At 45.0% G+C, this 14472-nt stretch overlaps 1 protein-coding gene across 1 annotated transcript in view; it reads right to left on the bottom strand.

The window, feature by feature from the left end:
• The window catches only part of PNPLA7 (patatin like phospholipase domain containing 7), a 66512-nt gene that overhangs the window by 23575 nt on the left and 28465 nt on the right, over positions 1–14472 (bottom strand). The window contains 6 exon segments of the mRNA XM_032233548.1: positions 6331–6381; positions 6383–6455; positions 7822–7953; positions 10184–10389; positions 11685–11762; positions 13081–13239. Of these exon segments, the coding sequence (XP_032089439.1) occupies positions 6331–6381; positions 6383–6455; positions 7822–7953; positions 10184–10389; positions 11685–11762; positions 13081–13239 (699 nt within the window).

The following is a 14472-nucleotide window of genomic DNA, read 5'->3' as shown; positions in this document are numbered from 1 at the left end:
ACTTATAAAGCCCTTCATGGTATTGGACCTGGGTACTTGAGAGACTGCCTGCTGCCAATTACCTCCAATAGACCGATTAGATCCCACAGATTAGGCCTCCTCCGAATTCCATCCGCCGGCCAATGCCGGCTGGCAACCACCTGGAGGAGAGCCTTCTTTGTGGCTGCTCCGACCCTCTGGAACGAGCTCCCCGTGGAGATTCGAACCCTCACCACCCTCCAGGCCTTCCGCAAAGCCCTTAAAACCTGGCTGTTCCGACAGGCCTGGGGCTAAAGAGTTTTTGCCCCCCTTCTCGAATGGTATGGTTGTTGTGTGTTTTTAAATTTTGTATTGTTATGTCTTGTCTTTTTTATCCCCCTGTCTGTACCCCCTTCCCTGATTGAATTGTGAGCCGCCCTGAGTCCCCTTCGGGGAAAAGGGCGGCATATAAATGTAATAAATCCAATCCAATCCAATCCAACCCCTGCTCAGCCGGGAAATCCTATACCATTTCGGAGAAATTAATCTATTCTTAAAAACTTTCCAGTGTTGGAGCATTCACAACTTCTGGAGGCAAGTTGTTCCACTGATTAATTGTTCTAATTTTCTCTTTAGTTCTCGGTTGCTTCTCTCCTTGATTAGTTTCCACCCGTTGCTTCTTATCCTGCCTTTGGAGAATAGCTTGGCTCCCTCTTCTTTGGGGCAGCCCCTCAAATATTGGAAGACTGCTATCATGTCTCCCCCTGTCCTTCTTTTCATTAAACTAGACCTATCCAGTTCCTGCAACCGTTCTGTGTTTGGGCCTCCAGCTCCCTAATCCTCTTGGTTGCTCTTCTCTGCACTCTTTCTAGAGACTCAAAACTTTTTTTACATCGTGGTGACCAAAACTGGATGTTATTTTTTCTTTTAGCAAGGGACGTGAAGGAATAGGGCGTCTGTTTTTTTTTTTTTTTTTAGCTGATTGCTTTTCACATCGAGGGCACAATGGAACAGCGCAAACAGTAGCCAAGCGGGTGGCTTCATCCAAAGTGTCTGGAAATGGGCGGATGAATGCTTCGGGATGGGATTGGAGAAGGAGAACGAAGAAGAGCCAAGAAGAATGTAACACTAGAGAATTCTGCAAGAACAGAGTGTCTCCTTCGAAAACGCTCTCAGGGCCACTCCTGCTTGCCAAAGGATCTCAATCGTACGGAAGGAAAGCCAACATTTCTGCTGCACCGTTGAGGCCGCCAAGGAACTTCGAGTTGAGCAAAGATGCGGAGTGCACTTACTCTCTCTCTCTCTCTCTCTCCCTCCCTCTCTCCCTCCACTTCTCCCTCTCCACCTCCCTCTCTACCTCTCTCTCTCTACCTCCCTCCATCTCCACCTCCCTCTCTACCTCTCTCTCTACCTCTCTCTCTCTCTCAGTAGACAAGCAGCAGAGTTTGCACGCCATGCCAGAAAGAGGAAATGTCCCGCATTGAAACGTGTCTCCAAAAGAGCTTGTCTCCTCTGGGACATATCCAAGGAGAAGGAGAGCCTCAATGCACAGGTAGAAGGGATTCTCCATAGAACTTCTCCATAGGACTAAAGGAATGGCTTTGCCTTCTTTCTGTCCTTTTTTTTTTTGGCCCCATAAGGAATACTGTAGTGAGGCATAAGGCAGCCTGTTGCATCCCACCAGCAGCCAGAGGAGCTGGCAGCAAATTCGGACAGTGAGGAGCTGTTGGGGAGGAAGATGGGCCAGTCGTGGAGTCTGGGGAAGGCTGGGATGAAGGCTCTGCGTCGGAGGCAGAGAGAGGGCCAGAATCGAAGATCAGTGAGGCTGGAGCCTGTTCTCAGTGTGACAATAAAGAATTCTATTCTATTCTATTCTATTCCATTCCATTCTTTCTATTTTGTTCTGTTCCATATTTCTATTCTATTCTACATTTCTATTCTATTTCTATTTCCAATTCCTATTCTATTCCTATTTCTATTCCCATTCCATTCTATTCCATTCCATTCCGTTCTGTTCTGTTCTGTCCCATATTTCTATTCTATTCTACATTTCTATTCTAACTCTAACTCTATTCCTATTCCATTTCCATTCCATTTCCAATTCCATTTCCATTTCCTACTCTATTCCTATTCTATTCCTATTTCTATTCCCATTCCATTCTATTCCATTCCATTCTGTTCTGTTCTGTCCCATATTTCCATTCTATTCTACATTTCTACTCTAACTCTATTCTTATTCCATTTCCAATTCCAATTCCTATTCTATTCCATTCCATCCCAATCTATTCAATTCCATTCTTTTTGTTCTGTTCCATATTTCTATTCTATTCTATTCTATATTTCTATTTCTATTTCTATTTCTATTCCTATTCCTATTCCTATTCCATTTCCATTCCATTTCCATTCCATTTCCAATTCCTATTCTATTCCTATTCTATTCCTATTTCTATTCCCATTCTATTATATTCCATTCCATTCTATTCCATTCCATTCTGTTCTGTCCCATATTTCTATTCTATTCTACATTTCTATTCTAACTCTAACTCTATTCCTATTCCATTTCCATTTCTATTCCATTTCCAATTCCAATTCCTATTCTATTCCATTCCATCCCAATCTATTCAATTCCATTCTTTCTCTTCTGTTCCATATTTCTTTTCTATTCTATTCTATATGTGCTCTACATGGGGCTGCCCTTGAAGAGCATCCGGCGACTTCAGCTAGTCCAGAATGCGGCCGCGCGAGTGATAGTGGGCGCACCTCGGTTCGCCCACATAACACCTATCCTCCGCGAGCTGCACTGGCTACCTGTTGATCTCCGGGTGCGCTTCAAGGTGCTACTCACCATCCATAAAGCCCTCCATGGTAGTGGGTCTGATTACTTGAGAGACCGCCTTCTGCCGATTACCTCCCTTCGACCCATCAGATCGCACAGACTGGGCCTCCTCCGAGTTCCATCCGCCAGTCAGTGCCGACTGGCGACTACGCGGAGGAGAGCCTTCTCAGTAGCAGCTCCGACCCTTTGGAACGATCTCCCCGTAGAGATTCGTACCCTCACCACCGTCCAGACCTTCCGCGCAGCCCTTAAGATCTGGCTATCCCGTCAGGCCTGGGGATAAGATCTTCATACACCCCACCCGAATGCTGAATGAATGTTGTGTTTTATTGTTTTATTTTATTCACATGTTATTTCATGTCTTGTCTTGCACTCCTTCCCCACGAATTGTAAGCCGCCCTGAGTCCCCTCAGGGAAAAGGGCGGCCTATAAATGACAATAAAATCTACAAATCTACAAATCTATATTTCTACTTCTATTTCTATTCCATTTCCATTTCCAATTCCATTTCCCATTCCATTTCTATTTTATTCTATTCTATGTCTATTCCATTCTTTAAAGAGTACGTTAATTGGCTCTCTATTTGAGCTACGGAAACTTCTTCGGATTTCAACCCAGCGTTGAAATCAAGCCCTCCAAGGGAAATTGCTACTTGCATCGTGAACAAAACGAGGGATTAATCACATCATTAATTTTTTTTTCCGGGTCAGGATAAAAATCCTTTTTCATTCTCAAGAGGCAGGGCACTTAAACCACTTACACAAACACGCAAGCATTTTGGTGCTTTTGCAAAAAGCTCGGAAATCAGTCGAGGGAAGGGCCAATTGATTAAGCTTTTAATTAGCCGAGATCAATTCTTATTGATGGCTGGTTGTTGGTTTTTGTTGTTGTTGTTGTTGCTCCCGTTCAAAGCAAACGAAAAGAAAATCCTTCTAAATGGAGAGGCTTTGGGTACTTATTCAAGATTATATTCTCCAGAGTCCTTCGGGTGTAACAGGCTGCTCACGGACCTCAATTACCATCAATCTTTCAAAAAGCCTTTAGAATAGCTGAGGCTTTCTGCGTTGCAGTAAGAATGATAAAAATAAAGGTAAAGGTTCCTCTTACGCCTATGTGCTAATCGTTCCCAAATCTAGGGGGCAGTGTTAATCTCTGTTTCAAAGCTGAAGAGCCAGCGCTGTCTGAAGACGTCTCCGTGGTCATGTGGCCGGCATGACAAAGCCGAAGGCCCACGGAACGCTGTTCCCTTCCCACCAAAGTGGTTCCTATTTTTCTACTTGCATTTTTATGTGCTTTTGAACTGATAGGTTGGCAGAAGCTAGGACAAGTAACGGGAGCTCACTCCATTACGCAGCGCTAGGGATTCGAACCGCCGAACTGCCAACCTTTCTGGTCGACAGGCTCAATGTCTTAGCCACTGAGCCACTGCGTCCCTACCCTAACCCTGACATTTATCATTTCTGCAGTACTTAATGGAGAGTTTTCTTCCCGATATAAAAGAAGCTTACCAAGATTTCAAATTTAAAAACAAAAAAATACATTCATGAGCAAATTAAAAACTTTTAAAGACACGAACAAATGGGCAAAAGCAACTGAATTTGCTAAGCCAACGGCTGTAAGACAAGGATTTCCTTTACTTTCCTGATGACAAACTGACAGAATAATTTCAGAGCTTTCGAACTGCTCGGTTGGGACAAGTCACGGGAGCTCCCTCCGCCCTAGGGATTTGAACCGCCGAACTGCCAACCTTTCTGATCGACAAGCTCAGCATCTTAGCCGATGAGTCCACCTTTTATTACTACTAAAGAATTGAGCAAGAAGAGTCGCAAAATGGAGACAAAACCCGTTTCACACATTTCTCACTCAGCCACATTAACTTTGGGCTCAACGCTGGATTGGACCGTTGAGGGCTCCCTGCGTGGCATTTGCAAAACCCGCTTGACGCTTGACTTCCTCGCTTGAGCCTCGATCTTCCTTCTCTGCAGGAGGAAAGCTAGCGGGCCCGAGAGACAAGAAATCCTTTTCAGATCCCAGCCAAGAGAAACGCAAGCGGTTTGCTCCTTGCCCTCCTTCGCGCTAATATTTATGAGCTGAATTAACTAGAAAGTTTTAGAAGCGGCGTATTTGATCCCTCTCTCCTGGAGCATATAATGGAATTTGCAGCCTCACCAGCTGGCTTTGAGCAGCTCTTGTTAATTTAATTTCAGAGGTGCAGTGATATATCACCAGCGACGGGGCAGCCTGGCACTGCGGAAGTCGCTTCGTTTGGCTGAAGAGTTTGCTTAAAGAGAAGCTGCCCGTGACTCACAGACGTGAATCGTATTGTTCTGACCGAGGCTTCCCGAGAGCATGAAGCAAACTCCTGGTCCCGACAAAACCCCCTTTTATTAATTCCCTGTGAATTCTGCTCGCTCACATCCAGCAAAGTCTTTCGAGGGAGGATTTACACTTGCAAACATATTGGGATAACGATCCAATCCTCCCTGGCCTATGTCACCTTCAACATGACTTCAAGGTCCCTTCCGATTCTGTGATTCTGTTAAGGGTCTCCTGTTCCAGCAAGGGGCTAGACTGGATGAACTCCAAAGTCCCTCTTGTGGTCTGCCAGTGGCCTGTGGAGTTGGCAGAAGAATCGGACAGTGAGGAGGTTGGGGAGGAACCTGGGCCAGTCCTGGAGTCTGGGGAAGCCTCTGATGAGGGCTCTGTGTCAGAGGCAGAGAGGGGGCCAGGACCGTATGCCAGTTATCAGCTGCCTTCAGAGTCAGACATCAGTGAGGCAGAAGAACAGCTGGAGCCTGTTCCCAGGGTACACATGGGCAGAGTTGCCAGACAAAGGGAAGAGCTCAAAAACAGGAGTCGACTTGGGAGTAAGGCAGGGGTGGATTTCAACCGGTTCGCGGCGGTCCCTGCGAACCGGTTGGTTGGCGAACCCTGAAGTAAGTAACTTCCGGGAATGGCGAAGGGCCCACCCGCGCGCCCGCACGTGCTCCTTACCCGGTTTTGACGAGTTCTGCGCTTCCACGCATGCGCAGGACGCATACAGCGCCTGCGCGATCCTCCAGGAGCAGCTGGAGCATCGCACAGACGCTAGTATGCATGTGTGCGCCGCACACGCACGCCGCACGCGTGCGCGAGGACGCCGCCGGCCAAGTTCCAACCGAACCGGTTGGAACGGGGCTAGAAACCCACCCCTGGAGTAAGGCCACAGGTGGACGGTGAATGGCCCCTCCCAGAGGAAATAGAAGAGGAGCAAAAGGAGAGTGAAGTTTGCAGGAGACGTTTAGTTCTCTTCATTGGTTCTTGACTCTCCGAGACTCCTTGCCAGGTTTTGCAGATAAGGTCTGTGACCGTAAATCCTCCCTTGAAAGACTTTGCTGGAGGTGAATGAGCAGAATTCACAGTCAATTAATAAAAGGGGGTTTTGTCGGGACCAGGAGTTTGCTTCAGGCTCTCGGGAAGCCTCGGTCAGAACAGTCCCTTGTGATTTTATGACTGTCATGAGATTTCGCTGTCAGCCAGCCCTCTCCTGTCCTTACCACGCCAATCAGGTCTCCCCGTCCGTATTCTCCCGTCAGGTGTTTTTTTCCCGTCGTCCAACCGAATGACCGAGCGGAGACGTCCATTCAGGACAATGTAGGTGCAGTCCGAATGATCCCCCTGCCTAGAAAGGAGAATGAGGTTAGGGAAAAGAAAGGTTGGTTGTGAGAAGGAAAGGTCGTGAGAACAGGGGAAAGAGGACGGACCCACTAGGAAAAGAAGGTTTCATGGAGTCCTGAGAAAAAAGGAATGTGTAATGTAAGATGATTATTTTTTGTGTGTGTTGTTTGTTTAGTAAAATTTAAAAAAAATGTTTAAAAAAAAAAGAAAGAAGGAATGTGTGAAAAATTTCCAAAAAGCATGAAAAAGAACACAAAAGTGTGAAAACCTACTGTTATGTGTGGAAAAGTGTGTTGTGGCTGGCAGGAGAGTCCAGGATAGTGAGGAGGTTGGGGAGGAAGGTGGGTCAGTCCTGGGGGCTGAGGAAACCTCAGGTGAGGGCTCTGCGTCGGAGGCAGAGAGGGAGCTAGACAGCAGTGAGGCAGAAGAACAGCTGGAGCCTGTTCCCAGTGTGCCCATGCTCAGAGCTGCCAGAAGACAAGAGCAACTAAGAAAGCAGGGTCGACTTGGGAATAAAGCCAGTGATTGGCCCCTCCCATAGGAAACGGAAGAGGGGCGAATGGGGAGGGGGCTTTTGCAGGAAACAATTCATTCCGTCAGTTGTTTCAAGAGTGGAAAGTTCTATTTGTGACTATAAGAGACTCAGTGCCAAGTTTTGCCTTGCCCTGTGTTTGGAAACTAGTTATCTGGCAGCTCTTCAAGCGAGATAAGGTTCGTGTGGATAAACATTCCTCTGAAAGATTCTTTGCTGAGCCTTGCGGACTGTGAAGGAAAGGAATCCACAGTCATGTAAATAAAAGATGTTTTGTCAGGATCAAGACTTTGCTTCTTGCTTTCAAAGGAAGCCTTGGTCAGAACAAAGTGGATTTTATTTGCTGTGCGGTAGTCCTCGACGTACAACCGTTGGCTTGGTGACTTTTCAAAGTTACAACGGCGCTGAAAAAATAAGACCTATACACTGCTTCACGGTGGTCTACAGGAGTCAACAAATTGCCCCCAACAATCGGGGTCCTCATTTTACCAACCTCAGAAAGGACAGAAGGCCGAGTCAACCTTGAGCCACGTGAGACTCAAACCCCCAATGTGGTTTTCGGCCAGTCCTCACGCTTACGACCCTTTCAGCGTCCCCGCATGAACGTGATCGCCCGCCGGGCAACCTTCCCGCCGGGCGTCCACCAAGGAAAGTTGACGGCAGGGTAGAGAGCCCTACGATGTCTCCCTTAAAGACGGTGGCGCTTCACTTCACGACTTCGGCAATAGAGTTTGGATGCCTCGCAATAGCTTGTTAATTTGCCAGCCACTTATTGCGGTCGTTAAGTTGAGGACTATCCCTTTCTTTGGTCCTTGGGCGATTCCCGAGCGGTTCCTACCTGTATACGGCGCGTCCGGCTTCTACCTCCATCCAATCCAGGGCGAAGTCGATTTGCCTCACAAAGGACGACATGCGCTTCACCACCATATGCGCTACGCCCAGGACGACTGTGGGCTGCTCCCGCATGATCCTGGAAGGAGAGAGCGGCCAGAGAGGTCCATCAATGTGGGAGGGGAGGAGAGAGAGGAACCCCCCCCCCCAAAGGGCTCGTTTCAAAACACTGGGGTGCTAAGCGGTTAAGAATATGGTTCCTTGCAAGCCCCCCACCCCATACAATATGGGTAGTTCTGGGCTTGCAGCTATTCACTAGAGTAACCATTCGAAGTGACCGGGGCGCTAAAAAAGACACTTACAACCAGTCCTTGCGCTTATGACCGTCACAGCATCCCTGCAGACATGTGATCAAAATCCAGGCACTTAGCAACCATGTATGCATGTATGTATAAATCTCTCTTCCCCCCCACATATGTATGCATGTATGTATGTATGTATGTATGTATGTATGTATCTATCTATCTATCTATCTATCTATCTATCCATCCTATTATCTCTCTCCCTCTATCAATCAATCATATCTATCTATCATATCTATCTCTCTATCAATCAATCATATCTTATCTATCTATCATATCTATCATATCTATCTATCTCTATCAATCATATCTATATCGTATCTATTTATCTCAATCAATCATATCTATCTATATCTATCTATCCATCTATTTATATCTATCTCTCTATCCTATTATCTATCTATCTATCTATCTATCTCTCTATCTATCTATCTCTCTATCATATCTATCTCTATCATATCTATCTATCTATCAAATTCTCTATCATTATCTATCTATCTCTATCAATCAATTAATCATATCTATCACATCTATCTATCAATCATATCTATCATATATATATATATATATATATATATATATATATATATATATATATATATCATATCTATTTATCTAATCTATCTATCTATCATCTATCTATCTATCTATCTATCTATCTATCTATCTATCTATCTATCTATCTAATATCTATCTATCAAATATCTATCTATCGATGTATTGATCTATCTAGCGATCCATCCATCTCTTTTCATCCCACATTTATTATTTTGTAAGTAACTCAAGGCGTCAAACGTATCTAATACTCCTTCCTCTTTCTGTTCTCCCCACGGCAACAACCCTGTGATGTGGGGTGGGCCGAGGTGGGTTGAGAGGGAAGGACCTGATTTGAACCTCTTCACTCCTTTATGCTGCCTTCCCTTCTCCATGCATCCCAATGATAGTTTAATTAAAGCTGGCTCCAAGAGCGCTCCTTCCCTGCCCTGAGTCAGGAGACAGGGACCCTGCATTTAGCACATCGCAGCTGGGTGTCAAGCTTGAGTGTGTAATTAGATGGCAGCTGCTCCATACTTAATCCTGCGGCGGCAGAGGCATGCCACTGGCAAAGGCTGGGCGTCCCTGCTCAGCTGGTTCTGTTGACATTCCCCTGGGCAGGGGGAGACAAGGATGGTCCTTGTTCTATTGTCCTCTTCTCCGCCAGTTAGTGAAACTTTGGGATATGGACCAGCAAGAGACCAGCAAAATCTTTACCCCCCCAAAAAAGGCAAATTTTAAGGACTGGAGGAAAAAAATTAGGAAGACGTCAATGTTTTAAGGGTGCCTTAGTGGCTAAGACGCTGAGCTTGTTGGCCAGAAAAATAGGAGCCACCTTTGGTGGGAACAGCGTTCCGTGCGCCTTTGGTGTTGAGTCATGCCGGCCACATGACCACGGAGACGTCTTCGGACAGCGCCAGCTCTTGGGCTTTGAAACGGAGATGAGCACCGCCCCCTAGAGTTGGGAACGACTAACACGTATGTGCAAGGGAAACCTTTTAAATGTTTTAAGCTAGGCAAGAGGGAATTCTAGTGTCAGCTCGCCTACTAGACGCTAAGAAGTCAATCCTTCTATTCAAATGGAGAATACAGGCAGTTCTCAACTTATGACCTCATTTGAGCCCAACCTTTTTGTCTGCTAATTGAGACACTTGTGAAGGGAGTTTTGTCCCGTTTTGCAACCTCCCTTGCCACGGTGGTTAACTGAATCAGTTGTTAAGTCGGTAACACAACTTTGCTGGCCAGAAGGTCGCAAAATGGGATTGTGTGAACCCCTCACCTCCCCCCCCGCCCCCCGTCCTAATTACAAATCGGTAGCCAAGTGTCCGAATTTTGATTGTGTGTCTACGGGGAGGCTGCAACAGTCGTTGAGTGTGAAAAACTTTTTTCCCATGCCCGTTGTAACTTTGAATGGTCACTAAATGGGCAGTTGTTAAGTCAAGTCAAAGAGGAAGAAGGGAAGGAGGGACTCACTCATAAAAGTGGGACTTGGAGATAGCCAGGAAGGTGCAATCGCGGTTAGCCTTGATGGTGAAAATGAGAGGCTCTCCCGTGAGGACAGCAAGCTGCCCCACCAGCTCCCCCGGGTGGGTCAAGAACAGGCAGGTCTCTTCCTCCGAATCGATCTTCCGCTGGTAGACGTGCAACACCCCCGAGATCACAAAACGGATACTGACATCCTACGAGAGGGAAAGTCAAACACACCCGTCATTCGCAGGAAGGCCGAACCTTCCTGCTGGCGGCATTGGAAGAATTTTTACAGAAGATTTTTTTACATTTTCCAGCTGTCCGGCAGCAGCCAAAAAAAAAAGCTACCATATTTTTCGGAATATAAGACGCTCCGGGGTATAAGACGCACCTTAGTTTTTGGGGAGGAAAATAAGAAAAAAAAAAGATTCTGCCTCTGCCTACCACCATCCGTGATATTAATCTGGCAAGTGTCCTGTCAGTGTGTGAGAGAGTTGAGGGTTGTTTGGAAACAAGCAGTATTTGCTATGTGAGCAACAAGGAAGGAGACAGCAAGGAGCCTGGGCGTGGCTTGTTCTGTATTAAAGCTGCAGGCTGTGTTGATCTCTGAAACTAAAACTGAAAGTAAACTTCTCTCCTCTGCTGAATGTTGGAAAACCTGCTTTTGGTATTGTATATTTACTTCATGTGTTATATTATATATAAAGAGATGTTACTGAATCCTGCTGAATCAGTTACTTGTGTGTGCTTTCTGAATGGGATTGCCACTGCAAACACGTCCTTGCAGCAAAGAGAAAACAGGTCAGCTTCCGCACATTATTGTTGCCTGATTTAACAGGAGCAACTGATTGGCAGGTGAATCGGCTTTCCAGAATACCGCCCAATCAGTTGTCTCAGGCTGCAGGGATTGCCCCAGACCATCGCCTCCTCTGTGCCTTGCGTTTTTGGCTACATTCAATGTATAAGACGCACCCAAATTTTCACCTTCTTTTAGGGGGGGAAGTGTGTCTTATACTCCAAAAATATGGTAATACAAACTTGGTGTCAGGGTTCTGAGAGATGCCCTAATTAAATCATGAGTTTCCAGCCAAGCTTCAAAAGAAATCCAATTATTTATTAGGAGCTCCATGTTGGCATGTTCCCAAATGAAGCCAGTTCTGACCCCACGTAATTTACAGCCCTAATCATGACTTTGTTTCTCCCCACCCACCCACCCCCAGTCTGTCATCAATCACATTCGCCAATGGAGCAATTTCATGGGTTGTAGAGATCACTCCCCTCCGGCTGCTGCAGGTAACCCTTGGAGACAGCCTTGAGAAAGGTATGTCTGGGATGTGCTCCTTTCTTTGACTGCCCCTCCTCCTTGCCTATAGCAACTCGAGAGCAGGGCATGGATGCTTTGCGAGCTGACACATGGGTTGTTATAAACAGAGGCACAGGATCTGCCATGTTGGCCCAACCTCACGCTCACGCCCATTCACACCTTATCCGTGTGTTCGACTCTTACCTGGTCACCTTGCCGTGACACCATCGTCCCTGCAGTGACCTGATGGAGGGTCACTTTCCCATTCAAGAGAGAAATATCCTAAACAAGCGTAAAAAAACATAAAAGCATTTTAAAAAACACAAAAGAACACTCGTCTCTTTTCTAAGCACTGCGGACAAAACTGGATCTCAGGATGCCCAAGCAGAAGTCCCTACATTCTAACTGGATAGCATGACAATCTGGAGATAGATCATAGCACAGAGGTGACCAAACGTTGAACCAGGAAAAAAAAAACCCAAGGAATTGAGTTTCAGAAATGGAGCTGCTGAAGATTTACTATTCGGAAGGTAGGAGAAGCAGAAGAAGTTACGTTTTTTAAAAAGTTCTACAGCCAAGGGCGCAACAGATTCAGCCACAAGTCCTTCCTACTAACCTCGAAGGATTCATAGACGCATATTCAGAGATTCGGCACAACATTAATCTTTACTTTTAAAAACAACACATCTCATGTGTGGCCATAATCTGAAAATGACATTTAGGTAAAGGTAAAGGTTCCCCTTGTACATATGAGCTAGTCATTCCCGACTCCGTTTCAAAGCCGAAGAGCCAGCGCTGTCCGAAGACGTCTCCGTGGTCATGTGGCCGGCATGACTCAACACCGAAGGTGCACGGAACGCTGTTCCCTTCCCACCAAAGGTGGTCCCTATTTTTCTACTTGAATTTTTTAATGTGCTTTCGAACTGCTAGGTTGGCAGAAGCTGGGGTAAAGTCACGGGAGCTCGCTCCGTTACGGGGCGCTAGGGATTCAAACCGCCGAACTGCCGACCTTTCTGATCGACACTGCGTCCCCCACATGGCTAACTGACTCCCCATCCCCAAAGTGGCATTCACACTGCAGAAAAAGCAAACTCCCTTAAAAGTTGACTGCGAGTTTTCCCCACCCTTCTTAGACGTTCTACTTTGTACATAAAAAGTCCTAAAAAAACACCCAGTTGGAACGGGAAAGTCCAGCAATTTTTCTCCTTCCCCTTGAAGTCATCTCGTTCCCCTCTTCTGCTTCAGAGTTGAAGGGACAAGGGGAGGTGTAGCTTTAAAACCTATTTTTTAGAAAAAAGAATGACTTTTAAAACATGCAAGGTCCCTTAAGCTAGAAAGTTAGCCTTTCGCACTGCCAAAAATGCTCCAGAGCAGTGGTGGCCACTAGTGGTCCATGAGAAAATATTGGTGGTCTGCAGAAAAATTATTTGCAACTTTTATATTGCACTAAGTACTGTTTATCTTTTTAAACAATGAATATTAGTGGTCTGCAGGATTTAAAATTATGAATTAAGTGGTCCCTGAGGTCCGAAACATTGGTGAGCCCTTCTCCAGAGGGTGGGCTTCCACCCAAGTGTCCCCTTCCGCTAAGACCACTCACATCCAGCTTCATTAAGGTCAAAAGGTCCTTCTTGGCAGCTTCCAAGATGGTGTTGACCTGCTTGGTGACACCGGATTCCTGGACGGGTGTGTCGTTCTGTGTGTAATGGAAGATGGCTGAAGGCATTTCAGTCACCGTCACCGTTTTCTTCGAGGTGGTCTGTGGGGAGGGGAGGTGTGGGGGGGGGGGAATAGAAAAGACCAGGGGTCACTTTTCACACTGCAGATTAAGAACATAACTACGAATAATCAGCTTACATTGAGGCATCTTTATTCCCTGACAAGTCTTTCAGCGTGCATTAAGGAAGGGAAGGGAATACAATGTAATATAATGCAATGCAATGCAATGCAATGCAATGCAATGCAATACAATACAATACAATACAATAGCAGAGTTGAAAGGGACCTTGGAGGTCTTCTAGTCCAACCCCCTGCCTAGGCAGAAACCCTACACCATTTCAGACAAATGGCAAAAGAGGAGAAGAGAATAAGAAAAAAAGAGAATATAGAATAGAAGTAGAGGAGAGGAGAATAGAATAGAAATAGAAATAATAAAAATAGAAATAATAGAATAGAATAGAAAAGAAAGAATAGAGTAGAGTAGAAATAGAATAGAAATAGAAATAGTATATAGAGTAGAATAAATTAGATTAGAATATAGAATAAGAGAAGATAATATAGAGTAATAGAATAGAATAGAATAGAATTTAGGAATGGAATCAGAATAGAATAGAATAGGAAATAGAATAGAATTAAATTGAATTAAAAATAATAGAAATAGAAAAGAATAGAATAGAAAAGAAATAGAATAGAATAGAAAAGAAATAGAATAGAAAAGAAATAGAATAGAATAGAATAGAAAAGAAATAGAAAAGAAAAGAAAGAATAGAAATAGAAATAGAGTATATTGATTAGAGTAGATTAGATTAGAATATAGAATAAGAGAAGATAATATAGAGTAGTAGAATAGAATAGAATTTAGGAATGGAATCAGAATAGAATAGAATACGGAATAGAACAGAATAGAATAGAATTAAAAACAATACAAATAGAAATAGAATAGAAATAGAAATAGAATAGGAGACCCAAGAGAGAGGGAAATGAAACTTGCTCTAAGCGTCAATAAATCAGGAGCAACTAAATTAAATATTTCAGAGTCGAGACAGTCAACAGCCTGCAGGGAGATAGATATTCCTTTCGGTAAGGCCAAACATCGCTGAGGTCACAAGGTTTTTTTTTCCCCCACCACCACCACCGCTGGTGTCAACACAGCGAAATGGATTTTTCAAAAAAGACCAAAAAAAAAAAAAACGGTTGGCGGTTTTAATACGGTTACTTCACCCGATGTCTCCAAATGGGGTAAATTAAAAACACCCCTACACACACAGACACA

The sequence above is a fragment of the Thamnophis elegans genome, chromosome 16 (genome assembly GCF_009769535.1).
Source record: "Thamnophis elegans isolate rThaEle1 chromosome 16, rThaEle1.pri, whole genome shotgun sequence".
Taxonomy (NCBI): domain Eukaryota; kingdom Metazoa; phylum Chordata; class Lepidosauria; order Squamata; family Colubridae; genus Thamnophis; species Thamnophis elegans.
The sequence above is the reverse complement of the archived record's forward strand: the minus strand, read 5'-3'. Positions and strand labels throughout refer to the sequence as shown.